At 31.7% G+C, this 27,983-nt stretch overlaps 1 protein-coding gene across 2 annotated transcripts; it reads right to left on the bottom strand.

Annotated features, from left to right (window-relative positions):
- On the bottom strand, positions 1 to 27,856 carry Dsp1 (Dorsal switch protein 1). 2 transcript variants are annotated; one of them, XM_035354133.2, is made up of 5 exons: positions 27,702 to 27,856; positions 9,066 to 9,231; positions 8,813 to 8,976; positions 4,605 to 4,779; positions 1 to 1,223 (listed from the first exon to the last, which is right to left on the bottom strand). In XM_035354133.2, the coding sequence occupies exons 2-5, from the start codon at positions 9,210 to 9,212 to the stop codon at positions 1,053 to 1,055; spliced, it is 657 nt and encodes a 218-aa protein (XP_035210024.2). In that variant the 5' UTR covers positions 9,213 to 9,231; positions 27,702 to 27,856; the 3' UTR covers positions 1 to 1,052. The 2 variants fall into 2 exon arrangements, with proteins under 2 accessions (XP_035210024.2, XP_035210025.2); XM_035354134.2 differs by lacking the exon at positions 27,702 to 27,856 and adding an exon at positions 27,400 to 27,536.
- Between the last annotated feature and the right edge of the window lie 127 nt (positions 27,857 to 27,983).

Below are 27,983 nucleotides of genomic sequence, written 5' to 3'. Positions count from 1 at the left end.
TACACATGAGTATTTTTATTTTTTTTTTTTTTTGTTCAAATACAAATTCTTCAACACATTAAAATGATGTACTTCATTAAACCATATTTTAAAATGTACAGTTACTTGAAAATGATGCAGAAACTGCTGTTAGGCCTCCAAACAAACTGCACTGCATCAGCACAATCATGGTTATAAAAATTGTTAAAAAATACAAGTGTTCTAGATACAACAGTAACACAATGTATGAAAATCAGACCTTTCAGATCCCATTTAAAATTTTTGTGCATATGATCCATTAAGAACTTAAAATAAAAAGGAAAAAACTAAGCTAAAATAAAAAGGAAGAAACTAGGCTTTTATTTATACATCTTTTACAGAAACTGATTTAAACTAGCCAACTGCATTATATATTACAAAGTGGGTGCATCAAAATTTAAAACTGATATCTAATCACAAAATTTAAACCCTTCACCATTAAAAATCCATAAGTGCGAAACAGCACGTTTCAATAAATTACAGAGGTAGTTAACCAAAAAAATTACATGGACACATATAAGGAATAAACAGAGTTTGTCATAAAAATGAATGGAAACATCATTCATACAAAAAAGGGAAATTTTCATAAAGAATTTTTAAAGACAGTTAATTATTTACAGATGCAACCACTTTGCAAATTGCTAAGTGGATGGATTACACGAAACACGTAACCCTGAAATGGTAATTTTTGTTTTTAGAAAGTATGAAATCGGATTATATAAGTACACCAGTGTGAAATGAAAATGCAGTAATGAGATGGTAGCCTTAGGACAGATGTGCAACAAATTTACATCACTCAGTTCTAACAAAATCACAAACGTCACTTGAATATGTTCAAAAATACCATTTGTAGGCATAAAATTACAAGTGAGACTTAAAAAATTTTTTGCCAATCCGAGCTAAGGCTTTTCGTTTTAGATGCACAAGTAACACACCTATCCATAAACCCCTACAATGAAATGCTATTAACAAGTTTACTAAGACAGCAGGAGATAATATTCCTGCTCTATAAATGATACATGAGGTAATGTTCATCACTCGTCTTCTTCATCATCTTCTTCCTCTTCCTCTTCTTCAGCTTCAGCTTCTTCAGGTTCTTCTTCCTCCTCCTCCTCTTCACCAGATTCTTCATCTGAATCATTTTTCTTCTTGCTTGCTTTGGATGGGGCTGCTTTAGGTTTTTTCCCTTTGTAGGCTTTTACTTCCTAAGTTGACAAATGATAATATAAGCACATGCAAATTAATTTACACAACTGCAGTAAAGGAAGGAATATATTTAAAAAAAAACTGACAGATGACAAAGAAAGATGCTAAGTAATATTTTGCAAAAACTTCTGACAGTCCAAGTAGTAATCACCACAATCACTTTTCCTCATTAACATAAATGTGATTCAACTGGAGTAGCATCATTTTAAAATAAACTTTAAAAACCTTAAAAAAAAAAAAAAAAAAAACTAAACTAAGGGGAGAAACGCATTTTCCTTACAACTGACAGTGAACATTTAAGCACCGAATATTGTTATTTTGCATTTTAGTTTTACACATATGACTTTATTAATACTAAAAACATTAGTAAAATTAATCTCAATAAACCAATGGCTGGAAATTCAATTATACTCCAAAGGAAAAGATTCATCAATCAAATCCTTAAAGCTGTTCATTATCTATTTTATGGTAATTTTATATAAAATTTACATCAATTTGATTTACCCCCTTTACAACTATATGGTATATAATATCGCCCCAAAGGGGGAAAATAAATTTAAAAAAAAATAATTAAATTACACCAGATTCAAAAAAGTAATGGTGAAAAACTTTAACAACGTCCAATTCGTTGGAACTTTCTACACCTGCTTCCTTATTACTTACTCAAAGAGGTATGTGGAAGGGGCAAAAGTTGCTAAAAAGCGAGCAGAACTAAAAGACTAAGTGAGCTGCTAAAAAGTCAAGAAGGCCTTGAAGAGCTTACAATTGAACATGTTACTGCCAAATGCTGATAAAGTTTTCAGATATGGGGAGGGGGAAATTACTCGGAACTGTTGTAGAAAATCACACATATTCAAAGAAAGTAGTGATGATAAAGGAGGTCAAAATATTAGATTCAGTATTAAACCTTTCACAGCACAGTCAGCCATGTGTTCAGATATTAGCAGGTCACCCGAACACCTGCAAATTCGCATACATGCAAGTTTCAAAGGAACAGATTTTGGCCTCCACTGACGCAAGAGTTAAAGGCCTTCAACTGCCTAATAAACTTAGAAATAATTCTATAACATACAATCAAAACACAGACTGAGCTCGGTGAAGGGGGATCTGGATATCTCAAGTGATGTCATACAAAATGTGTGTAAAGAGATAAATCTATTAACCATTTTTTAAAATAAAACTAAGACACAATAAACAACTTTTTTTAATATCTTGAATTGATTTTTATCCATTATTATTTTTAGCCCAGAAGAGCTATTAATCTTGAAACAGAATTTTGCATCAAATGACTGCAAATGGCAGTATCACTTTTCATATTGTTGTCACCAAATAACTATCTAAAGATTATCGCCTTAATTTATATGAAAGGTTAGTTTTATATAATACTTTTTTATTATTATAACTTATATGCAATTCCCAAATTGTTGAATCCATAAGATATCAAAAAAGGATTTAAAAATTAAACTAGTATTTCAATGGCGTCTTAACTTTTAAAAGACGGGTGGCCTAAGAATCGGCCAGAGTTGCAGAGTCTCAAAAAGACGGCTGTGGCTGAAATACAGGCCAGCGAATTCACCTCCCCCCATCCTTCAGGCTGCAGAGATAGTCATTGTCCGAATAACCTCCCTTGCCACTTATGAGAGATGACCTTCGTGCCTCCCAACTGTGGGGTTTCGTAAATTCCATTTCGTTTCCCTCAGCAGTGAAATCTTAGCAATTTTACATAAGTATTAATTTCAAAAACTTTTCAGTGTCATTAAAAATGTATTTTTTCTTTATATTCCCTCTTTTATCATAATTTTTGTATTTAATTAACAATGTAGATGAAATAACTTCGGATACAATGGGGGGGGGGACCAATGAATTAAACTGAATAAGAATACTAATGAAAAAGTTAAACAAAACTAATATTAAAAAAATACAAAGGAATTTGTTTGATATATAAATAAAAGCTGTTACACAATGCTTGGAAACAAATAAAAGCGTACTGCCGATTTACACGAGAAACAAATAGTTAAACATTATTTTCGAGTATAAATTAAAAATGTTAATTAGTACAAGTAATTCTAAACTAAATTCAGTTTGGAAACAAATAAACACTGAATAAATTATGAACTTTTTTATAGGTGTGAATTTGCTGCTAAGGTGTATTTTCATTATGACGCAATGTCAAAAGTTAATATTCCAACATACGACAATTATTTAACTACGAAATCTCACCATAATATGTTTCCCTAGTTTAAGGAGAAGAAACAGCAGAAAAGAGAAAAAAATTCAACAAATTCTTTTATATTATTCCCTAGTCTCTTATCTGAAAATTAACAAAGGCGACCACAGGAAAAGTTGCAAAAGAGTAGTAGTTTCCCTTTACAACAGCAGATAAAAGGGGGTGGAAATGGATTTGGTTTCCCGTCTTTTTAAAGTGAAACCTTTCCAAACTGCCCTGTCTCTTAAAGGTTAAGAAATATAGAACTAGATAAACTTATGCAATTTGAAATCAGCACGTACGCTAGATTTGGTGTGATGTTAAATGGGCGCGTTTGCCAGATTTGGCGATTTTGCGCATACATTTTCGTGGCAATTTTTTACGGTCCTCAAAACAGAATAGTAACGCTTTTATTTGTCAAAGTACTTCCATAAAAAACAGTGAAAATAAAATTCAAAAATTGTTTGTTTTTTGTGCAGTAATACTGTTGCTCGCTTTGAAATTGCTGAGTTAGTTAATAAAAAATTCAGGTACTTTTCTGTTTAGCCGGGGCAGGCGATAAAGTTGCCAATAATGGTACAACAGATGCCAAATGGAATATCCTTGCTGGTAAACTTTCACACATTATTTTCAAAACAAGTCGCAGCCATTTCTTATCAGATTGATTGTTTCTTTCAATACTGGCATAGAATTACATAGAATTTTTACCAGACAGTTCAATCAGGGTTAGTAGCCACATTTTAGTTAAAAAAATAAGCACCTATAAGCACTTTTCAAGCACATTTTAAGGAAAAAATAAGTCACTTTTTCTGCTAGCTTCCAACTTGATACCTTCTTCAATTGCTTCCCCATTTAAAAATGCCTGTGTCTTAATTTTAAGACTTAACATACTTATTAATTTATCATACTTCATTATGATTGAATCATAGAAATGTCTCGGATTTCATTATGACTGGATAGGCATCTACAGAGATGATTTTATTATGCGTGGAAATAAAGACTGGAAATTCACACAGTTCATCTTTTGTTATCTTTACCTATAAGCCTTCACTCTCCGTTACGACGACTGCAAGCTGTGTCGTTTCCTATCAGAATTATTACATACACATATTTTATAACTATTTTAGGGAACGGGCTATGCCAAGTGGCCACTTCAAAAAAATAAAATTCTGACCTTCATGTATCTGGCCTTGTCTTTGGCTGCAAGCGCTTCATATTTAGATCTAACTTCAGGTGAAATTTCATTCCATCGTCGTCCAAGCTCTTTAGCAACATCACCAACAGTTGAGTCTGGCATTGATTCTTTGACTTTTGGGCGCTCATCATTTGAGAACCAGAAAAATGCAGACCTAAACATAGCATATAAATCCAAATTAACAAAATATGATACACATAAGAGAAAAAAATAATTACATAAACAACTACTAAATTCTAGCTATTACATAAACATCTACATCTACTAAAATCACAATTCAACCCTTGATACTATTTTTCTATTATTTTCCTCTCGTAAATTTAGCAATGTTTAAACATTCCCGAAAGTCTGCAAAAAAAATTAAAAAAATATTAGTGACTGATATATTGTGTTAAATTTAAGTTGTTCAAAAAACTGTGATTAAAAGAATCAAGAAGGCAATGATAAAGTGGATAAAGAGCACTTAATAAGTAGTAAATGTTTCACAAGCGAGTTGCTCTTTTTTTTTGGTTGCATTAACCTTCTAAAACCGGGCCGAAATTCTCATAATATAGCCTTCAGACCAGCGCGATCCGAAACAGTTTTGCCCCCTCTTTGACATTTTCCTAATGAGAAAAGTCGTTAGTCCCCCTCCATGGATGAAGTAAAATTTACATGTTTGTCTGACGCTTACGTCCCATAGTAGAGGGGTTGCTAGATTTGCAATTTTTTCAATGATTATTTTGCTTTTATTTAAATGAAGTTCTAAATAAATAGTGCATAAATAAATATGCAGTACTGGATGCATATCCAGTGCACAATTTATTTAGAACAAAATGTATGCAATGTTTATATTTTACTCACTATTTCTAATCAATCTCGTAAATAATTTGTGAATTTTTTAACTTTGTTTTCACTCTTCATTTATATTCGCGTATTTTCGTATTAGAAATTAGAAAGCGAGAACAAAATTTAACAAAATATAGTAAATAGATTTGTAAGTCTGCAGGCTGGAATGCGATTTTTAATAACATATTTTCATTAATAAAATAATGATAATGACTAATTTAATAAAATAATAATAATATTTATTACCATTAGATGATTGGAATGAGACTCAATACAATTAGATTTTGAGATGAACTTACAGTAATAATAAAGCTTTACATAACATTAACAGAGATTTAAATCTGCTTTTTTCGATAATTTTGTTATTATAATATAAAAATCAAAATCCGAGATACATTGGTTGCGTTTAATCATTTAACTTATTACTTTAGCATTGGACTATCAGGCAAAGAAGGTATATCTTTAACGAGAATTTTTCTTTGTAAAATTGGCTTTTGTTTATGTTAGTAGAGAAAAAAATCCGTGACCTATACGTGCAATCATCAAAAGAATTTTGAGAAGAGTGTTAAATGTTCATGAAGAATTAATTATACGTCAATTTCTTTTCATAGGTAGAAATTTCGTCTAAAACCATCGTTATACCCAAAGGTTGAAGTCTATTTCATTTTCAACGAATATTCTATTTGCACATAATATATTTTCTAATTTATTTTAGAAAGAGTAATCTTTCACGTTTTCAAAAGAATAAGGACATACTGGGTGTTGACACAATGTAGTAAATCTTTTCTTTTCATATTTCTTCCAGTAATGAAAACGATTACCCTGGAATATTTTCAAAGCAAAATTAAGAAAACTGTTTACGCCAAATTTTGCATAAAGTATCTTCTTGTGTATTTTTTTATTTAATGTGTGGAATTTTCTCTTTGAAAATATCAAAAATCATGAACGGAGCAAAATTAATTCACGAGAAATAACTTTGAAATGCAATAATTCCATCGTAATATGAAATAGTGGAGAAAAGTGCAATACAGTTTATTTATTCACAAATAATCCCCCTCATATGCGTAATTTATGTACTGTCGATTGAGAAATATAATGTAGTAAATTAAACCGGTTATTTCAATATTTTTACGGGCTCTTCAATAGAGCGGTAAAGGTGGCTGAACACTTGTAGCTCGCTTGGGTTTGAATCCTGGCTAAATAATTGGATTCACGGTTTTTGTGTAACGTAAATGCAAGCAAGTCCTCCGCGAAGGCATAATTCCCTTATACAGGTAATTGTTGTGTGCTTTCATGTAATTCAGTAAGCGAACAAAATTAATCCAATCAAACCCGAAGAACGGGTTTATTACATGTGGAGTTTTCCACCAGGAACGTAAATGTGAGCAATTTTCTCTTAAAAAGGTTTACACGAAAGCATCCATCCTCTTAAGCAGATAGCGTTCGCGTGCTTTTCCGTAATCCAATCCTAATTTTCATACATTTAATAGTAAGTTGACATACACCTTATTACAGACAAAATAACAACCTTTTTTAAAGATATTTTTTATTAACTTGTCTGAATTCCCTTTATCTCTTGAGGAGTATAAGAATTTCAGCAAATAAAACTGGCCAAATTTTATACAATGTAACTGATGTTTTGATTCAATTTAGAAGTAACGTGAGCTTTACTGATATTTAAATACTTTTTGGCAGATCTCATCCTAAAAGAGGGTCTAAAGATAAATTGATTTTAATTTACAATCAATGAAAATCATTGAAAGCAATCACTGAATGAATGAAAATCACAAAAACTATTATGCATACAATTTTCTCTTATTTATCTCCTGATAAATCAGACAAAATTGCCTACATAACAGAAGCACTTTGAAAGAGTTCTTAAGTTAGTTCTTAAGGGTTTTATGCACTCCACAAAAAAAATGTTGAAATAAAATCTTATTATTAAGTATGAAAAGGAAGTAAACGTTAAAAGCGGTTTTACCTATTTTCTAGAAAAGCATTAAATCTAAAATATTAATCTATTCTTATTTGTTATGATTAAAAAACATTAAATATGGTAAGCTTAAAGAGCGTGCAAAATCGCTGACGTTTTAATCATAACAAAAGTCAGTACTAAAAAAATTAGCATTAAAATTATGAGACAGATTGAGAAAGAGATGGCCTCTATTTGATTTTCAAGTATATTGGCGCGAGACGAAACCTGCGGTTTTTGCCAAAATGTAGCCAAACTGATAAGAAGAGGGAAATAATGCGTAGCCAGTGGGTACTCTGAGCAGCGACAATGGACCACCCAGAGATCTACAGATAGGCGATTCTCTAAAATGGGGAGGACATGGATGGTATGACAGTTGCACCACCGAATTCAGGGGTGCACTACCCGTGCAAAATCGGTGGATGAACTTCTATGTCTTCTCCAAGCTGAGTGAAAGAAAATACTACTAGCTGTCATACAAAGACTTGTGGAAAGTATGCCCCGGAGGGTCCACGCTGTAATTACCTCTCGTGGAGGCTCTACCAACTGTTGATTTTGAATAAAGTTAGTTTTCCTTTTCTACCACAGGTGTCCAAATACTTATTGGTAGTCAGTGTACGTGATTTCCATTAGATCAGTTTATAAATGTTACTATTATATTCCCCATTTTGTCAAACAAGAGCCTTGCAGATTTTTCGGTATATGCACATTATCTGGAATATTGATTTACTTAGAAATGATAAAAACCATTTAATTCTTTTGTTTTCTAGGTTTGCTAACAATTTGAAAATACTGAATCACTTGGCAATTTTAATTGCATTGAGTAACAACACTTGCACAAATTTTAAAAATTGCTGCATTTGTCACATGGCTAACAGCACCAAAAATGTGCAAAAACAGCACTGTGATCATACTCAACTAATACTATTCTTCATTTGGGAAAAAAAAATCTTTCATCATTCTCAGCCATAATCATGATCTTTCTGTTTTATTACTTGATGCTTCTCTTAGTGCACTGATGCCTACTTCTTCAAATCAAAGATATCTTAACATTTCTTGCTTCAGTAAATCCCAGATTTTCATAATCATACTTCAACAGATCACAACAAATTCGAAATGTTAAAAATACAGCCGCAACGTGTAAATAATTCTTTCAATCACTTATGCAAAAAAAGTCAATTAGAAGAAAGGAAGGTTTAACTTTTGACTACACTACGCAACATAAAGTTAGTCTAATTTGAATATATAAATCAATTAACAAGATAACCAGCTTCTCTTAAGAAGACATCAATAGAGTGGAATCATTACTAATTATCAAAGAAAAGGGTTCACTAGAATACAGGAATTTAGATCTCCCAAATAATGAATATTAGAATTTCATACTCACAATGATCTTTTTGGTGCATTAGGATCCTTGGTGCGTTTCCTTTTCCTGGCATTTTTGGCATCACCACCTTTGGGAGGCTTATAATTAGCCATTTCTGATTCATATCTTTTTTTATCTTTCTCTGCCATTTGATGGAATCTTGTTTTTTCCTTTTCGGACATTGTCTAAATGGAAATAGCGATCATGAAATTTTAGCTTACAAAATCTGATAGATAAAATATTATCTAAATCAGAAATTTTGAAAAAGATTTACCTTCCACCTATCTGCACATCTGCGAGAAAATTCAGCAAACACAACAGACTCGTCAGGATGTTTTTTCTTGTGTTCTTCACGGCATGTCTGTACAAAAAAGGCATATGCGGACATACGCCCTCTAGGTTTATTATCTCCTTTTCCCATTTTTCAAATCAAGAATGATCTAGAATGAAATTCCAAAATGCATTAATTTACTTCAAATCTAAACTGAAACAAAATTATAAGAATACTAAATGCTGTATGTAAGATGATTACGTTCCAATTTTACATCATTCTTAGAATTATATACATGGCCATCTTAAACAGTATTTGATTATTTTTACAGGATTCCAGGATGCTTAATTAGGATGAGAACTTGGGACTTGCTTAGAAAAGAGTAACCAATCACAAAAAAGGGGGGGAGGGCATTTTGGTTATTAATGCAAATTCTGCATGTGTCTTCAGTTACCTTTCATTTATAATTACGGAATTGATTTTTGTTTAAACCCTTGTCCCCCAATTTTTGAAGATTACTTTCGCTTTATTTTTTAAATACTCTTTTTCCCTTTTTATGTAAGCATTTAAATTCTTTAACTAAGGATGATATGGTGCAGTTATTAATCAGGGTTCGTAGCCACATTTTAGTTAAAAAAATAAGCACCTATAAGCACTTTTCAAGCAAATTTTAAGAAGACCTGTCTAATTACATTATACTGCGTAACCTTAAAACAAAAAATTAGACTTGTAATTTAAAATATGAGAAATTCAGTATTTATTAAGAGAGAACGAGCATTACTCATTCATGGAAAAAAATTATTCTTTTTTTAATTTTAAGTAACAGTTCAATTTACAGAACTAGTTTACAATGAGAGAAAAAAAACTATGCAAAACTAAATTATACAGTCAAAAGTCGTTAATCCGGACTTGTCGGGATTTCGTCGATTCCGGATTATAGATCGTCAGTTTACATAAAGAACAATTATCATCTAAAGGGTATCAAAATTTACAAAAAAAAAAAAAAAAAAAACCACTTAATATTTATTTGTTTACTTTATTAAACATTTCTTTCAATGTAAGTTGCTTTATTTTTTATGTGATAATACATTCTCTTTAATTCTATAAACAGACATAATTTCCTGTTCAGTTACAAAGTTCCGCTGTTCAAGTTCTATAATTGCTGTGTCGAGAATACCGACTAATTTGTCAATAGAAATTTTTTCGTTTTCACTAACCTCTCTGTCACCTTCTTCATGTCTTTATCCATTTTTTGCAGCAATTCCACTTTTTGTTTGATGGACATCGAAACATACTTTCGTTTTGTAGATCCTTTGGGAGCTCCAGCATCGGAAATTCTATTTGACATAATCGAAAGTTCAAGTTTACTTTATAAAATTGCTCTTATAGTCTGCAAAAAAGAATAAGCCGGATCCAATTCGAAAATTAAGGAACAACGCTATCATCAACATTAACTGAAATAGATAATTAGATAATCTTAGCTTATAGCGTCCGTTATACATAAAACGCGCACGCGAAAACGTATTCTGCGCTTGCGCACACTCATATGCACAGTCGTAAAAGGTCTTACGCGCACGTGTAAACGCCTATGCGCATGTGTCAACGTGGCGCATGCGCAGAAAGTTTTTAGCTTTGAGGTCCGAATTAACAACTTTTGACTGTATTACAAGATTTAATGATGAAATTTCAGTTCAAAATAGAGTAAATAAATAAAAAATAAGCCATATTTATTATATGAAATCAGAAGACAGCAAATTGCTTCATGCAGTCATCTTTTAAAAGTAAAAGCTTAACTAACCGGCATACCCAGAAATTGCCATATATCTGAAATTCCGGATAGAGGAGTGTAACTGGTAAAAGTGGAAGAAGGTAGATTGTAGCCGTTCTTTAGATTTTTCAGCTAAATAATGCTTTTGATATTCTGCTATCTGCATCATATAAAAAGTAGCCCAATGGAACTGTGAAAAATATTCTGCTTAGCAAGCACAGCAAAACTTTTTTATCTCTGAGAAATATTGCAAACGTTATTGCGCAATATGTGAACCTTAATTCTTCCTCACGTGATATCACGCAATCGAAATCAACAGGTGCCGGTATTCGGAGAAAAAATGACCTAAATAAAGGAAAACGTCCCTTTGCTTCGTCCAGTTTTCACTGTCAGGCGCCCATGTGGCATATTTATCATTGAGCAGGACATGTAGCTCTATGTGCGATATCCCTTTCATAGTCGTATTGATTAATAAAGAGATCTACCAATCTGGGATGTTTTTTATTCTAATTTTAACCCTTTGCGGCATGGTGGGTCAATATATGTCCCACCTAATTAATATTTATTTTCTCAGTCAGCAATTTCCGTTAGAAATTTTCTAATTTTTTTAAAATAATCCATTTTGGTTATTATTTTTCTCAGATGTCATTACTATACCAGGGCTTAAGTTTATAAGCAAAAAATATTCAAAATAGGATCACAAGAGTGATATCCATGTATCTCGCATTTTTCAATATTTTAAAAATTTTGGTATACAATTTATGATATGTATAATTCTTTTTAATATTCAAAGGTATTTTACTTTCAAAAATCTTAATTGGATTCAATATTTTATAACATTAATTTTGCAGTTGAAATAAGTGGGTTAAAATTTGTCTCACCACACACTTGAATTTCCGCTCAATAGATGGCAGCACTCATGATTATTTTTTCTTTTCTTTTTTCGTGATTGTGCGCACTTTTACATCCATTATATGCTCTGATGTGCAAAAATGTCTAGAAAAAAATTAACAACCCAGGAAGCTTTGGATCTTTTTGCTGAATTGCCATCCGATTGCAACTCAAATGCTTCTGATTCAGATGAAATTGAAATTCAAGAGAGAATAACTGAGGTTGAAGTTATTACTGAAGAAGAAAGGGAAGTAGTTATAATTTGTTTCGCTTTTTAAAGACACAGACCCATCTGTGCATGTGGCACTGTAAATATGAATCGGAAGTATCTACCCACAAATTTATGTCAAGAGAATATATAGACTTTTCAGTTAGCGATGATTCAATTTATTGCATAAAATGGAAGGATAAAAGATCTGTTTCTATCCTGTCTTGCTTGGAAAAGGCAACTGAAATGAAAGAAATTAATAGAAAAGAACGAGATGGAAAGACAAAAAAAGTACTGTGCCCAAACAGCATTATGGGATATGTCGATTGATTGATCAACTGAAAGAAATGGTGGCACATGATTTTTTTCATACTTTTTAGATGTGAGTATAGTAAACGCATTTATTCTATTTAAGTTTGTTCGCGAACCTGATCAAGATGTAAACACAATGAAAGATTTTCTTCTCTCAGTTACAGGTCTAATGGCACTTGCAGGCAAAAAAGAGCTGAAAAGAAAACTGAAATCCCAGTTCAAATAAAAACTAAAAACCTGTTCGTACAACCAGAAAAAGAGACTAAAAAATGTAAGTCACACACCAAACAGAACGAGCAGGAGAAGATGTGCATATTGCAGCACATCGAAAGAAGAACGACGAACATTTTGGATGTGTGAAACATGTGAAGTGTCTCTATGCTTACAAAAGAATGAAACAACATGTTTTTCAAAGTTTCATGAAAAATGACTTTTTTTCAATTTTAATCATATATAAATGTTTTTGAATCAAGTACCAATTTTAATATTTTATTTAGTATCCTATGTACGTGTATCAAATTTTAATCTTAAAATAATATTCAAAAAAATATTTTTTGTTCCTAAAATTTAAAAATATTAAATATATATATGAAAAATTTTACAAGTCATGCATATATGCAATAAGTACAAAATGCATTTTAGTGTGTTTATTATGAATATTTTAGAATGCACGCTTTATTTTGTTTATTCATTCCACATATGATTTTTTTTCCCTGCTATACACCAATATGCTATAAGACGTGCTAGTTGCATGGTGGGGCAAACGGTATCCCACCTTCCCCCGTAAAAACTAAAAGCGCAAATTTTTTTCAAGCCTTAAAAGCACTTAAGTAAGTCCATCTGACTTATTCTAAGGCATTTTTTTAAAGATTAAAATATATTTTAAATATGCGTGTCGCAAAGGGTTAAACAGAGTGCATTAAATTTCCGGGATAGAATCATTCTTCGCTTGGGTTGGTAGACTGCAGAATTTTCAGTCCTATTCAATCCAGATAGAAAGTGACGCCCCCCAAAAGTCTGTTGCTTGCTTTGCTGCGCATTGTAATGGTTTCAATATTCGAGATTTTGCGGAGAAAGGGGAGAACCCCCAACTTCTGTACTGTATAATGCATTTAAAAAAAAAAAAGAAAAGAAAAAAAAAGAAAAGAGAGAGAGAGAGGAGGTGGGGGGGGGACCATTCGATTATTTTATTTATGGCATTCTGAATATTATTCCTTACCCATTTTTGAAGTTATCTATACTTCAGCAGTTACTGCAAATATATTATAAATATTCATACATATGCTCATAATAAACACGAATATGAACTGACCACGTGGAACGAGAATGTAAATTATTAAAATCTTGATAGAAATTCAAATGTGTGTAGTACTGGGTAGGAGCAAAAGAATACGGAATGCATCGGAATTTTCTACCGATTTCGCAATTCTTTGACCAGTATAGAACAACGTACACCTGTCTATACTCGAACGTACCAAAGGCAAAGAATATACAGGGTAAAAAAAAAAAATAATAATAATAATAATTGCTTTAGAGAAAAAGTAAGCACCTATAAGGGCTTGTATAATTTATTTTTAAATATAAGGACTTATAAGCACTTGTAAAGACCACTACGAACCCTGTCAATGTTAATATTTGAGCCCACGTTAAGAAGAGTACTGGGGAAAGGGAACCTTTTATTGCAGATCCAGTACAAGAAATAATTTTCTGGAATTGATAACTTTTACTAAGAAAGCTTATTTTACATGCAATATTATCATATGTGTTGATTAAAATCAAAATTTCTTTCTTAAATTTTCTCTTGTGAAAATAACTATTAAAAAATAATAAGAGTAGTTGAAAACTTAAAAACCGCAATTAAATCTTCTGATGAAAATAAATCACTGCTGTTCAAGCTTAAAAAATAACAGCAAAATTTTTCACGCAACAATTAAATAGCAACTGACTGCAAGAAAATCTTGATTTTAGTAGCGATTTGCTCAACATTTAATGTTCTGCAGAATCCCAAGGATTAACTAAATTCCTGTTTTAAAAATTGAGCCAGAAACAACATATTGCCAACCTGGAAATATGAAAAACTGGAAGTTCTGCAGGCTATGCGGCAACACCATTTTAAAATGCATAGTTTAGTTTACTGAACTATGCTTTTGATGTTAAATATATCAATACCTGGTTTAATCCTAGTATACGGTATGCATGGGATTTGGCAAGTTTATGACGAGCAGTAAATGCATCACTTTGATGTTCATGACTATTTTCAAAATAGTGCCAAAGATTTTACCTCAAAATTTAAATTTTTTTGGCTAATTTCAATTTGTAACTTCCTTACGCCTTTTTTTTTTATACAGATAATATTCCAAACAAAAAAGAAAAGCCCTTACTTATTACAGTATTTTTAAATATGATGGAAATAAAATTATAATTAAAGCACATACTATTGAGCAGATAACTCGATAATGTATCATATATTGAAATAAAACAATATTAAACGATTAACAGGGTTGCCACTCAAACAGGAGAATGAAATTCCCTGACTTTTCCAGGTGTGTTTCAAGAAAATTCCAGTCTATCCGCATAATGTACATTGGCTGTACTAAGAGGTAAATTAATTATGGTATTACTTGTATTGTGTAGCAAATTCACTTAATTATTTAATAAATCCCAGAGGACATTTATTCTTAATTATTCTTGGTATACCTTGTTTGATAATTTTGTTTAGTTTTCCACTTAAGAAACTTAATAAAATTTAAGATATATATATTGGATAACAAATGTATGTTTTATTTAATTATTACTCATGATCATCACCAGTTCAACACAAGGCTAATCCGGTCCTTATAAATCACAATGCAATGCTAAATAGTTAGGTTAGATTTTAGGTAAATTTAATTTGCGTGAGGTATGTTCTTAAAAGGCACCTTAACACTTGAAAACACAAATATAATTATAATAGTTGCTGTTTTCTCCACTGAAGATTGAAATTAGAATCTTCCCAATCTGGAATAAAATAAGGCTTTTTTTGCAGACATTCTGCAGCTAAACGAAGAAAGAAATCTATTTTAATAAATTGAGGTATTTTATATTTATTTCGCAGCATACATTAGGAAAAAATATGTGCATTAAATTTGGTATGTCATCATACTGCTATAATTAATTTCAGGATTATGCCAGAGAAAATTTCCTGAAATTTGGAAATATTATTTACTAATAATAAATAAATTTAGAGGGAAGAAGCGACATTAAATTATATGAATAACATAAAAATAATTACTTAAAAATTGAATTAGAATAATCAACGATATTTTAGCGAATATAGTTATATTACATGGCTAGCCTAGATGACTGATTACTATTTTTTTATTTTACTGAAAAATCGCAAGGTATTTATTAAAAAGAAAAAAAAAAAAAAAAAAAAAAAGGTTTAAAAAGATTTTGCGGGAAAATTCTAGTATACGGTAAGGCTTTGGCACGATTTTGAAAATTGTCGCCAAGACCAAAATGACCCGTTTACTGCGCATCAAGATGTCGCCAAATCCCATTATTATTCTAACCAAAGAACGTCTATGTAAAGAAGAAAAGGTTCCATACCAGTAAAATGCTATTACGCCGCTAGAATGCGGAGGGGAAATTTGCCAAGGGATTTGGCGACGGAACCTAGCGGCCAGAATTTCCCTCTCCGCGATGTGTACAGGAAATTGAGAAACACGTGTTAAGAAGAAACGCTTTTTGACAAAAAGAAAACTACGAAAATCTGTTTTTAAATTATTGCGAAAAATCCAAGAAGAAACGTTTTATCAAAGGACGTTTCTTCTTGGATTTTTCGCAATAATTTTAAAAACGGATTTTCGTAGTTTTTTTTTTTTCCCCTGAAAATAACTAATCCATGAATTAATTTACTTGCGCCAAAAAATATTTTCTTTTCCTTTAGAGTTTAACCACTTGCGCTAAGACTAAACTTCACGGTTGCGGTGCCGTGCGCTACAATATAACAAGCGGTAAAGTGTCTCATTTACGCCGCTCCGCATCTGCGAGTGCACCACGTTATTTTCATTTTTGCGATAAATGCTTATCGACGTGTTCACGTCGCTCGCGGTTTGAGACAAAAGCATCTTGACGTGCGTGGCACGTCTTTTTAGCGCAAGTGGTTAAAGAAATTTTAAACGATATTCATTTTATGAACTCTTGATAACGTGACCTTCGAACTTCGACACCGGTTTCGAGCTTTGGCAACAGATATATCAGACATGCACAGCTGTTTTCCCTCTATGATGGAACGGAGCCACAGCCACGTCTGTTGCAGAGAGGTTTTCTTTCTTTACAATACATATTCTTTGATTCTAACCTCCATGGTACCGTATACTAGGATTAAACCCATTTTGTTTTATATGAGAACAGGTACTTTCTTTAGTTCATGCACTGCACATGCGATTCTCGAGAATATTGGAAATCAAAAGTTGCTTTGCCTTTCTAAAAGCCAATCAAATTGGAGCTGCGAAAATTGGCTCTATGCCAGCTACCCGAATGACACTCACGTGATACATAATTCGCCAAAAAAGTTACCTCTTCCGACGTCGGCGCAAAAATCGCTTTTTTTGGCTGGATCGTTGTATGAACTTCCCTGACTTTTCCAGATTTTGACAAAAATACTTAAATTCCCTGAGTTTTCCCTGAATATTTTGGTCAATTTTCGAATTCCCTGACTTTTCCCGGTTCTCCAGGTTTTCCAGGTAGCGTGGCAACCCTGGATTAAACATCCAAAGAATTTCAATAAAAAGTTCTACAGTACATCACAATTCAGATTAAAACAAGTTTATTAAGAAAAATTATGCTGAAGATAACTACAGGATGGGAGAATGAAATTTTCACAATTTAAGTTTCATTAATTCAATATTGTTCTGTAACACTTTCAAACGTTGCTTATGCAAATGCTATAAATCAAAGCCTCAGAGAATTGGAGCTATGCAAAAATAACATTGCTGCAGATTAGCATTATGGGGAAAATACGAATCCTTTATTTTTAATATAACTGGACATCAGTGTAATCTTGCTATTCAGATAGACTATAAAAAAGCTCATACTTATGTGGGCTGTTACTATATCACTTACGTGACACTTTCAGAAATCGTTATTAAAACCAGGGTTGTGGAATCAGTAAGGAAAATGACCGACTCCATATATATGTAAACATATACACACGGATACAGCTTATTTTTTTTAATATAAAAGAAGTAATAGATGCTATGGGGGGGGGTTGCATAGCAAATTTTGGTACTTTTCCGTTTCACCAGCGCAAAGCTCGCCAAGCAGACTTTATTGGCGACAACATACAGTATACACATAAAAAATGTTAGTTCTAAGGTATTTTTTATTTTGAAGGCATATACATTTTAATATTGTTTAAAATTTTTTAAAAAGATATTAGTTTAAGAATTTATTATGCTTTCATGGTTCAAACAACTGATTCGCCGGTTCATCTCATCTCACGTAAACTAGACAACAAATATCTAATTATCTACATTAATTCCAAGTTAAATTAATTTGGAATACAAGTTTAAAAGCAAGAATGATTTCAATTCGAACGAATAGCTTACTCAGAAATTATGTAAACCACAGTGCTTTACTTCGCTAGTGTATTCTCATTAGAATTGATGAATTTAACCCGACTTTGCCTTTTCTACATTTTCGCCTTAGGATGAGTGGTGTGATTGCATTCTAATTCACTTAATTACCGAGAATGGCTTTAGGGCATAAAATTGTACTATCTGGTAACAGGGTTCGTACAAATTTCTGCACAAGTAAATACAGTCAAAAGTCATGAATTCGGACACCCATAATACGGAATGATCTATAATCCGAACCTCAAAGCTAAAAACTTTCTGCGCATGCGCCGCGTTGACACATGCGCATAGGCGTTTACGTGCACGCGTTTTATGTATAACGGATGGTATAAGCTAAAATTATCTAATTCAGTTAATGTTGATGATTGAGTTGTTCCTTAATCTTTGAATTGGCTTATTATTTTTTGCAGACTGTAAGAGCAATTTTATAAAAGTAAACCTGAACTTTCGATTATGTCAAATAGAATTTCCAACGCTGGAGCTTCCAAAGGATCTACAAAACGAAATTATGTTTCGATGTCCATCAAACAAAAAGTGGAATTGCTGAAAAAAATGGATAAAGACATGAAGAAGGTGACAGAGAGGTTAGTGAAAACGAAAAAATTTCGATTGACAAGTTAGTCGGTATTCTCGGCAAAGCAATTACGGGACTTGAACAGCAGAACTTTGTAACTGAACAAGAAATTATGTCTGTTTATTTAATTAAAGAGAAAGTATTATCACATAAAATGAAGCAACTTAAACAAATAAACATTAAGCTTTTTTTTTTTTTTTTTTTTTTTTGTAAATTTTGATACCCTTTAGATCATAATTTTTCTTTATTTCATAAATTACGGTTTCATATTTTTAACTTTAGAATTTCTGCATGCCATCTTAGGAGATTTAAACTGATGATCTATAATCCGGAAAAATCGATAATCCAGAATCGCCGAAGTCTTGACGAGTGCGGATTAACGACTTTTGACTGTACTTTTAAGGACCATTAATGAAAAAAAATTAAGGACCTATGAACAAATGGGAACTGAATAAATTCAATTAAAAATATTATATCTATGCCTGAACGTGAGTAGGATGCATTATTATTAAACATAATTATTAATATGTTTGAGAATAAAATTAATTTTATGAAATTTAGCATGTAACATTAAATATTTTACACTCATAATAACTGGACATATTTGAAAGAGGATAAGTGACATTTTAGTTACTTTTTACTAAAAGCTTTTTTTTTTTTTTTTTAATGTCTCACTTTGTCACATACATAGAGGTTTAGTAAATAGTAAGTAGATTTTATGTCAAGCAGCATATGTTAAAATGAGCATTTAAATCATAATCGGCATGATTCATAACAAAAGACTGGCTGTTGTCACCGCTCCTGCTTGCCCACAGAGAGACCCGCTGATCAGAACAAGCCTAAAAGGCCTGATGTAGGCACAGTTAGCAAGTTTTGAAAGTTAGTTGACCTGTGTCCGATGCTGTTAGTGTCGTAGCTTCATGTAGAGTTCCCAGGGGTTGTAACTCCCTTATATACTTTATATAAGTATATAAGGGAGGTATATATAAGGTATCCCTTATATACCTTATATAAGTTCTATTAAGCCACTAAAGCATTAGTGGTGATAAGTTGTTTTGCGTCAAGTCTCACTAGATGTAAAGAATAAGTTTAAATGAATTTTATATTTTTGTGTTTTACCTTGTGACCACGGTAAAGGTTTAACACGTTGAGCACGGCATCGAATTTGCTGTCCTTTCCGTTCAGCCGACAGCAATATTGCCGACTTAAATTATACAAAAAGGAAGGAGACGCACATCTGAAAGTATTGTTCGATATGTTATGATGACAATTCAAAACTATTTGGATGCAAGATAGCCAAAAATGTTACCAAAATAGTTGTTTCGTATTGTAATGTGTAAAGCTAAGCCATATTTTTGTTTAGAATGTTTGAATAAATTTCATTAAAACTACATTTGATCACATTTCATCGAGACTATATTTATTTTTTAACTTTAATACTGTTGGTCACGCAGACCGATGCCAGCCAAACGAAAATTTCAGTGCCAGTTCCCAGGGACCAATGCCGGGCTCAGAGTGTTAACGAAAGGCAAAAACTTGCTTTAATATAGAGAGATAAATTTTAAGAGAATGCATTTAGTTATAATTAAATTAGGTATTAGATAACCTGTCATTATTGATTTACATAGCCACTATTAAATTAAATTTATTTTTTAATAATATTTGTTAAAAAACCCTATTAACCTTTCAGCGGGCGCGCGTATGTGTGACATACACTAGATTTTAATTTCGCATTTGTTTCGTTGACCAGAAGGCGCTATGACCGCGTGTCCGTGGCTGTTCTCTCCTCTTCTTTCAGTCATCTGCTGGATTTCGAGGGGTTAATGCGAGTCTGCAGATTCACTATTTGTATTCCAGAAATACGCTCGACCATTGAAGTAAGTTTTTGCTATATCTAATTTCCTTTTTTATCATTGAAAATCTTTATTCTTTTGCATCTAAATCTTATGATTTTGTATAATTTCTGTGCATAATTATTACTTTTAATAATAAAATAGAAGCACTGTATGCATCACATACCTGCGACCATGTATGATATTTTTGTGCTTTTCTTTTCAGTTATGGCAAATAAAAGTAAAATGCTCGACATGAATGATCCGAAGGATCTTGAGATCATAAGGAATATGTGACAGTGATGAAGATGAGGACATTATTTTAGATGAAAGCATTACAGATGAAGAAGAGCGAATTTCAGCAAAAGGTGATTCAGAATCGGAGATAAGTGCAGAGAGCAATTCTGAAGAAGGAAATAATGATGATAATTCTTCCAAACTGTATATAACTCATCAAATGAAAAACAAAAAGTCATCGATTCTTGGAGATGGCATAAAAAGAAAACTAAACGAGCACCTCGTAACATATGTGTTCATGTGTCTGGAGCCATCGGTGAAGCTAAATAGCTAACAGATATTTTGGATATATGGAAATGTTTCTTTACTGATAATTTGATAGAAATCATCGCTGAAGATACGAATAAGTTTATTTCTTCTGTGAAGTCTAATTATTCTCATATAAGGGACAGCAGAGAAACAGATTTAGCAGAAATAAGCTCTTCTGGGCTTACTTTACTTAGCTGGTATTTATCATGGTAACAGAGTTCTGGAATCTTGAACTGTGGAGAATGGAGGAATTTAAAGTAGTAATGAACTTGAAGAGATTTTTGATTTTACTAAGAGCTTTACGCTTTGATGACATAAACACAAGAGCAGAACGAAGAAGAGTCGACTGCTTGGCTCCAAAAGAAACATTTTTGAAAAGTTTGTCTCTAATTGCCAGAAAGGCTATTCACTTGGAGAGGATGTCACAACCGATGAGAAATTAGAAGGATTTTGAAAGGAGACGTGGTTTCATTCAATACATTCCCAAAAAACCGAACAAACATGGCATAAAAATTTATGCCATGGTAGACGCTCGTATGTTTTACACATGCAATATGGACATTTATGCTGGAGCGCAGCCAGATTGTCTTTTTGCGTAAGCAACAAACTACAAGATGTTGAAATGTAACCACAGACAACTGGTTTTCAAGCTTTGAGTTAGTACAAGAAGTAGATGAAAAAAAAAATGGTCGTTTGTAGGTACTTTGAAAAACAATAAACCTCAAATTCCGGATTAGTTCAAGCAGAAGAAAACTCGGGAATCCAATACGAGTCTTTTTGGATTTAGAAAAAATATGACACTTCTCTCCTATGTACCTAAGCGTTATAAAAACGTCATATTGATTTCAAATCTTCATGATGCCGTAGCAATACATTAAAATACCCAAGACCAAAAAAAAAAAAAAAAAAAAAAAAAAAAAAAAAAAAAAAACCTGAGATTATCACACTTTACAATCGTGCCAAAGGAGGTGTGGATACAGTGGATAAACTCTGTGCTTCCTACAATGTTGCCAGGAACACCATGCGTTGGCCTCTTGTAGTTTTCTTCTCTATGCTGAATATAGCAGCAATCAACAGCTACATAATTCATTCAACGAATAGTGAAAAATTACTTAGATGGTAATATCTGCGAAAGCTAGCAAATGCTCTTGTGAAGGAAAACGTTGAAAGAAGATGCCCTAACTCTCTTCAAAGTGAGCTGAAATTTAAATTGTTGAAACGAAAAACAGAATTAGCTGTTGTTGAAGAAATGACTTCAGGGAAAAAGATGCAAACCCTGCCAAAATGACAAGCATACTAGAATTACGAGGTTCAGCTGCGAGATTTGCTTAAAATTCATTTGTCTAGAGCACTGTAAACATATTTGTTCAGACGGCACCGATGCAATGAAGTAACTATGAAATTGATTTGTTTAATGTGTTTGTTTACTTACTGATTAAAAATATAAAAGTTCAGTTGAAATATTGGCAGTTTTAGTCCATTTTATATTGTTTTTTTTTTTGCTTTATACTTATTTTATTTTCCTTAATTTAAAGTTAATATTGTTTAACTCAATTGTACTTATTAACATTTAACTATTTATAAACTAATTTTAATATTTTTGCTCTGGAATTTTTTTTTTTATAATAGCGTATCTAAGAAATATGCGCGACCTTTCTTGTTGGTGCAGAAGGCGCGCCCGCTGGAAGGTTAATATCACAGTCTCATAAAATTTCACAGTTTAAAATACATGCAATTTATGACATTGATTTTTAAACAATATTAGGATAATTACACATTAAAAGCTACAAAACATAAAACTCAACAAAATAATTATGCGTCTTTTTAATTTGAAGGCCTGCCCACACATTTTCACTAATTTATATCGATTTCCTTCTCCTTAAGCATGTTTTCTAACAATAAAAAATTTGTCTCAATATGCAAAACAATGATCTCATTAGTTTCTGCATGTTTTATCTCCTAACTGCCAACATCTCCACAATGTACTACCTATGAGGGTTTACTCGTTCTGGTAAAAGTTAAACAATCCGACCCCCCGACAGACGTGAAACAAATTATCACTATGTCTGAAAATATTTATAAATTTCAATAAAGGTTTAAATAAGCTTCTTATTCAAAAAGAACTTGGAACACATAAGCCTGTTCTTATGCTAACAAAATCAATTACAGTTTGTGGTGATATAATTAAACAAGTCAAATTCAAACTAAAAATATGGACTAGTGGTTAAAGACTATACAATTTAATCTGGTTCAGTAACTCTATTGTCATAATAAACTCAAATGTCAGCAGCAGTAATGGAAAGACTAATAATTACAAATTATCAGGGCTGACAGAACTAATGCAGGGAGCAAGTGGAGGTCAGAAACACACTCGTCTTACACTACAAAAACCTCAGTTTAAAAACTCTGATTTGCATTCTGGTGAGAATGGGAAAATATAGTAGAAATAGAAATGGGAAAATATAGTAAAGGCTGAAACTGTAAATAACTGGGTAATTTAAATTTACATAATAACTCTACATATATATTTGATGAATAATTTTCTCTCTTTACATATTTAGTTTTTTTTTTTTCCAACACGTTTCCTTTTCACTTTAAATTTTTGGGATTTAATTAAAGACTTCTGTTATTCTAAAAGACTAAATGAATTTAGAATGTATGGAAAAAGCTGCTAATTTTATTTCTTTAGTAATATGAACATTCAGAAGAAATATGAAATACATATGGTAAAGTCTGGTCACAGAGCTAGTGTGGCATAATTTTTAGAATTTAGGGACATACTGAGCAACAAAATCTAGAAATGGCAAAACTTTTAGAATTTAGGATGCACAGAGACTGCGTCAGGTGGCAAAGTGCCTAGCGCCAGCTCTGTGTATGATGCATTAAGACATATTAGATGAATCTTTCGAGTCAGTTTTCAATTTCTTTATTAATAAAAAATTTCCTTTCTATAATGCCTGTCTATATGATAAGATTAGAAGTACTTTTGATATTTTCCATGTTTATATCTAGTGAATACGAGAGAAAATAAAGGGAAGATAAAAATGTTAATAAAGCGATTCTAGAATCAGAAGTAAAACATTCAACTATTATGTTTTCATTGTTCTTCCAGATGTTCTCCAAAATGTAAGAAACAGCATGTTACTACAATGGAGACATTTTCCTGGAATCTTTTCGAAATGTGGGTCTATAAATTTGCCTTAAAATCTTTCCAAATTTCAATGTCTAAAATCCTAAAAAAAAATTACTCCTACCAATTCTGTAACAGCAAAAACCCAGAAATGTTTTTTAAAAAAAATTGGAGGAAAAAAGTGTGAAATTAATTTTATAGAGAAAACTGATGCATTTCTGAGAATTCTGAGAAATGGGGAAAATTCTTACCATGAAAAAATTAAAAAGACATTTTCAATTAATTAAACAGCTATTTTGCTCTTCCTAAAAACTGTTTTGTAAACTGTGCTTTATAGCATTATTCCTTGCTTATTTTTCAGATTCAAAAACTTGTATAAAATGTGGCCAAAATGGAACTTATAATGACAGTGAAAAATAAAAATGCTTTATTTTAATGTTATTTCTTAAACATAATCCCAATATATTACCATTATTTTAATAAAATTTATCAATGTTAGAATGCTCTAAAAAAATCGTCAAAAAATTCCCAGATCTCTGAATTAAAATTTTTTTTATAGAAACCAATCTTAAAATCACCAAATTTAGAACCGTTTAATAAAAGAATTCACATCCCCAAAAGCGGAAAGTTGTTTGAGAGCTCTTCATTACAAAAAATGAAATAATTTTGAAATGCTTACGTTTCAGTTCTTGCTCAGAACCTCGAGTATCCCACCATTATTTATATTACAAATAGAACTCATGAAACCATTCAAAAAATAGCCATATTTGTCAGTGAATTGACAAAAATATTCCTGTAAAATGCTAATTCACACTCAAAATGGCAGTCGTAAAAACAGACAGAAATTTCAGATGATTAAAATTAAGGACGTTCTGCCGATTTTGGCCAAAATTAAGGACTTTTAAGAACCGTACAAACCCTGGGTAAACATTCTATGTAATTGTATGCCAGTATTGAAATAAACAATCAATCTGATAAGAAATGGCAGGAACTTGTTTTAAAAATGAGGCATGAAAGGTTACCAGCGGGGATATTCCTTTTGGCATCAAATGTACCATATTTGGTGGCTTCATCGCCTGCACCGGCAAAACGGAAAAGTACCCAAATTTTTTTGACTTGAGTAGGAAGAAGAGCTGTAATTGTTAGGGCTACTTCCTTTAACTTTTCAGGCTAGATTTTTTATAAATTCTAAAAGAGGTGTCTTGCAAGAGCAATCATATTTATCTATTTCGTGAAATGCTGTTTTTAAATCTTGTTTGTATTTTTTTCATTTTTATATCTAACGACTCTTGGTTCTTTATTTTCATTCGCTTTGCTTTGCCTTTTCAATATTATCCAAATATTTCTCAAAATCCAATTGGTCACTGGAAGAGGATGATAAAAGACTTAATTGCAATGTCTGCAGTTTGACTGTCCTGATTTGAATACTCCAATTCTGAGAATAATTTCATTTGTAAAAAAAAGTTCATAGATTGCTTTCTTTGCCTTTTTAATTTGTTTGTCATCCAACAAAATTTAGGGTTAGAACTACATATATTGAACCCAGCACTATCTTATTGTCTAGCAAACCAGTTTCTCTTTCCTTCATTGAAGAAATGATTCCTTCTGCAATAAACCCTCCATTTCAGAAAGAACAAACATCATATTTTCCCCTCTTGTTAATTCTTCAGATTGTAGTAGCTTTTTGGTGGGTATATATGGTATAGAAAGAAGAGTTTTCGAATTCATTCCAGTCTTTCTGTTAGTGAAATATTAGGGTTATCTACCATGCTTGTCTTTTGTTAATTCTTCAGATTGTAACTTTTTTGTGGATATATAGTTTTGAAAGGGGTTCCAGTTCTGCAAGATCATTCCACAATTTTTCTGTTAGTGAAATATTAGGATTGTTTACATCTTCTGACCACTATATCATCAAATATGTACTTCTCCATTGCATTGCTTCTTTTCCTGCTCACTTACTAAGAATGGCATCAATTTTGGGAGTTCTTGCTGCTTACCTAAATTGTAACTAAATGAAGCAGTTTAATCAATAATGGCAAATATCACATTCTCCTCCCTTTCATTTATTAACATGTCAATAAAATAGAAAATAACTATTTATTAATGTATACAGTCCAAAAATAAAAATATTGACTTAATTTGTCATCAATTTTTTTTTCAATTCACTTTAATTTCATTTCAAATTCAAACTGTTCAACAAAAACTGGAGCCGGAGTCTATGTGTTTTTTTTAGGGACTCCCAACTCCTTTTAGGCAAAAATCTACCCGACTATACAGCCCTGATTAATACAACAGTACAATAAATTCCTCACATTACAATTTAAAATAGATTTTATTTCAGATATTTATTGGCAAATGCAAGAACTAAATCATTGGGAATAGATTATTCAATTTGAGTCTCTTTGCTTTTATTACCTATCCAATTCTTTATATTATTCTATTTTTGGAAATGAAAAATATTTACAGAAATGTACATACACTTAAGCAGAAAACATGACATTCAATTCAAATAACAGGAAACTTTACATTATTGAAAAATAAAAGCAGGTACTAATTAAAAATATATTTAATTATCAATAAGCAAAGCAATTTTAATACTCTATGGCACGGAACACTTCTTCAGTAAATTAGGCAAACTAAACTACTAAACATGTCAAATTTATAGATGAAAAATCAGAAAGTTTTTTAATATTCAAAGCTAATTAAGTTATATTATACTTTACAATAAAAAGTCTTATATTACATTTAAAATTCTTCCATATTTTACATAATGCAGAGATATAACTCAGATTATATTAAAGGAGAAAATAATTTTTAAAATTTGTCAAAATTATGCTACACTTTTCCATTTAAAATGTAAAGAATACAATATTTTTCTTTAAAATATTCCATCAAAACAGAATCACAACTTTTAACACATTCAATTTTGATTAAAAAAAGTTTATTAAAAATAAAGTTAATGAATTAAATATTTAATATATATACACAGAAATATAAAATTTGTTATAAAAAGTTTTTTTTATTCAATATTTTGAAATGATAAAAAAGGCGCGAAAAATAATATGGATATAGCTACACTATAACAGATACATTAAGAAATGTTTTAGAATCTTAACAGACCATGTTTCCATAAATGAAAACCCCGTTGAATTTAGTCTTCGAGAATAGAAAATGGCTTCCTTTCTATTAACAATGATGACTAGCAAGATTCTAAAACAAATCGAAATCATAATTCCTACTTGTACATACAATACCACAACTATCCCCATGTCCGATCCTATCCATAGAGTTAACATTGCTATTGACGTATAACGTTAGCGAATACCCAACACAGCATTTACTAGGAATGTATACAACTAAAGCCGTATTGAAAACCATTGCGAGATACCATTTCGAAAATTCAAAGTTTCATTAAATACAATACATATTTTTGCATATTCAGATTACAAAATCATTACCTCAGATCTTGAACTACACTTTTTCAATTATAAATAGTATAAAATAATCTGTGACTTTTTACAGAACTTCGTGTTTATAAACCTTCTAATTCGATCTTCCCCAATAGAAACACTATGGCGTCCGAAGCGCCTTTGTACCTATGGAGAAGCTTGCTATCACTCGCATCGGCTGACTTTGCTGTCAAACTAATTATCTCTCGGTAGGTATGAAAACTGGCAAAACTCAAAGAAATGGATAATTGAAAAATGAGACTGTTCGGGAAAGTTATAAAAACAAATCAGAATGCAAAACTAATACTTACATTGAAATTTCAATGATAGTCAAAACAGCCAAATCAACACGAACTACTCACTCGCTTCCACTAAAGAGCTCACGCCGCCGTTACAGAGCGCTCCAAGTGAGAGTTCACAGTAAAGGCAATAGCTATCATTGGTCGAATTTGTACGAACCGCACAAAACTATCCAATTATAACATAGCATTGCTTTAACTGACACGATCACTCCGCTATTTTAGCCTATTACAGGAGAGAAGCGAAGTAGAGACGGAAAAAGCGGGAAAGATGTAAGCAATAGTAAAACATGC

Source organism: Stegodyphus dumicola, chromosome 4, assembly GCF_044657685.1.
Source record: "Stegodyphus dumicola isolate Sdum_Otavi_A_Nest chromosome 4, ASM4465768v1".
Lineage (NCBI taxonomy): Eukaryota > Metazoa > Arthropoda > Arachnida > Araneae > Eresidae > Stegodyphus > Stegodyphus dumicola.
This window is presented reverse-complemented; position numbering and strand designations above follow the sequence as displayed.

Coding starts and splice junctions, on each gene's coding strand:
- Dsp1 (XM_035354133.2), bottom strand. CDS start 9,212: ATGGGAAAAGGAGATAATAAACCTAGAGGGCGTATGTCCGCATATGCC. Junction 4,780..8,812: donor AATGCACCAAAAAGATCATT/GTGAGTATGAAA, acceptor TGCTATGTTTAG/GTCTGCATTTTTCTGGTTCT. Junction 1,224..4,604: donor ACAAGGCCAGATACATGAAG/GTCAGAATTTTA, acceptor TTGTCAACTTAG/GAAGTAAAAGCCTACAAAGG.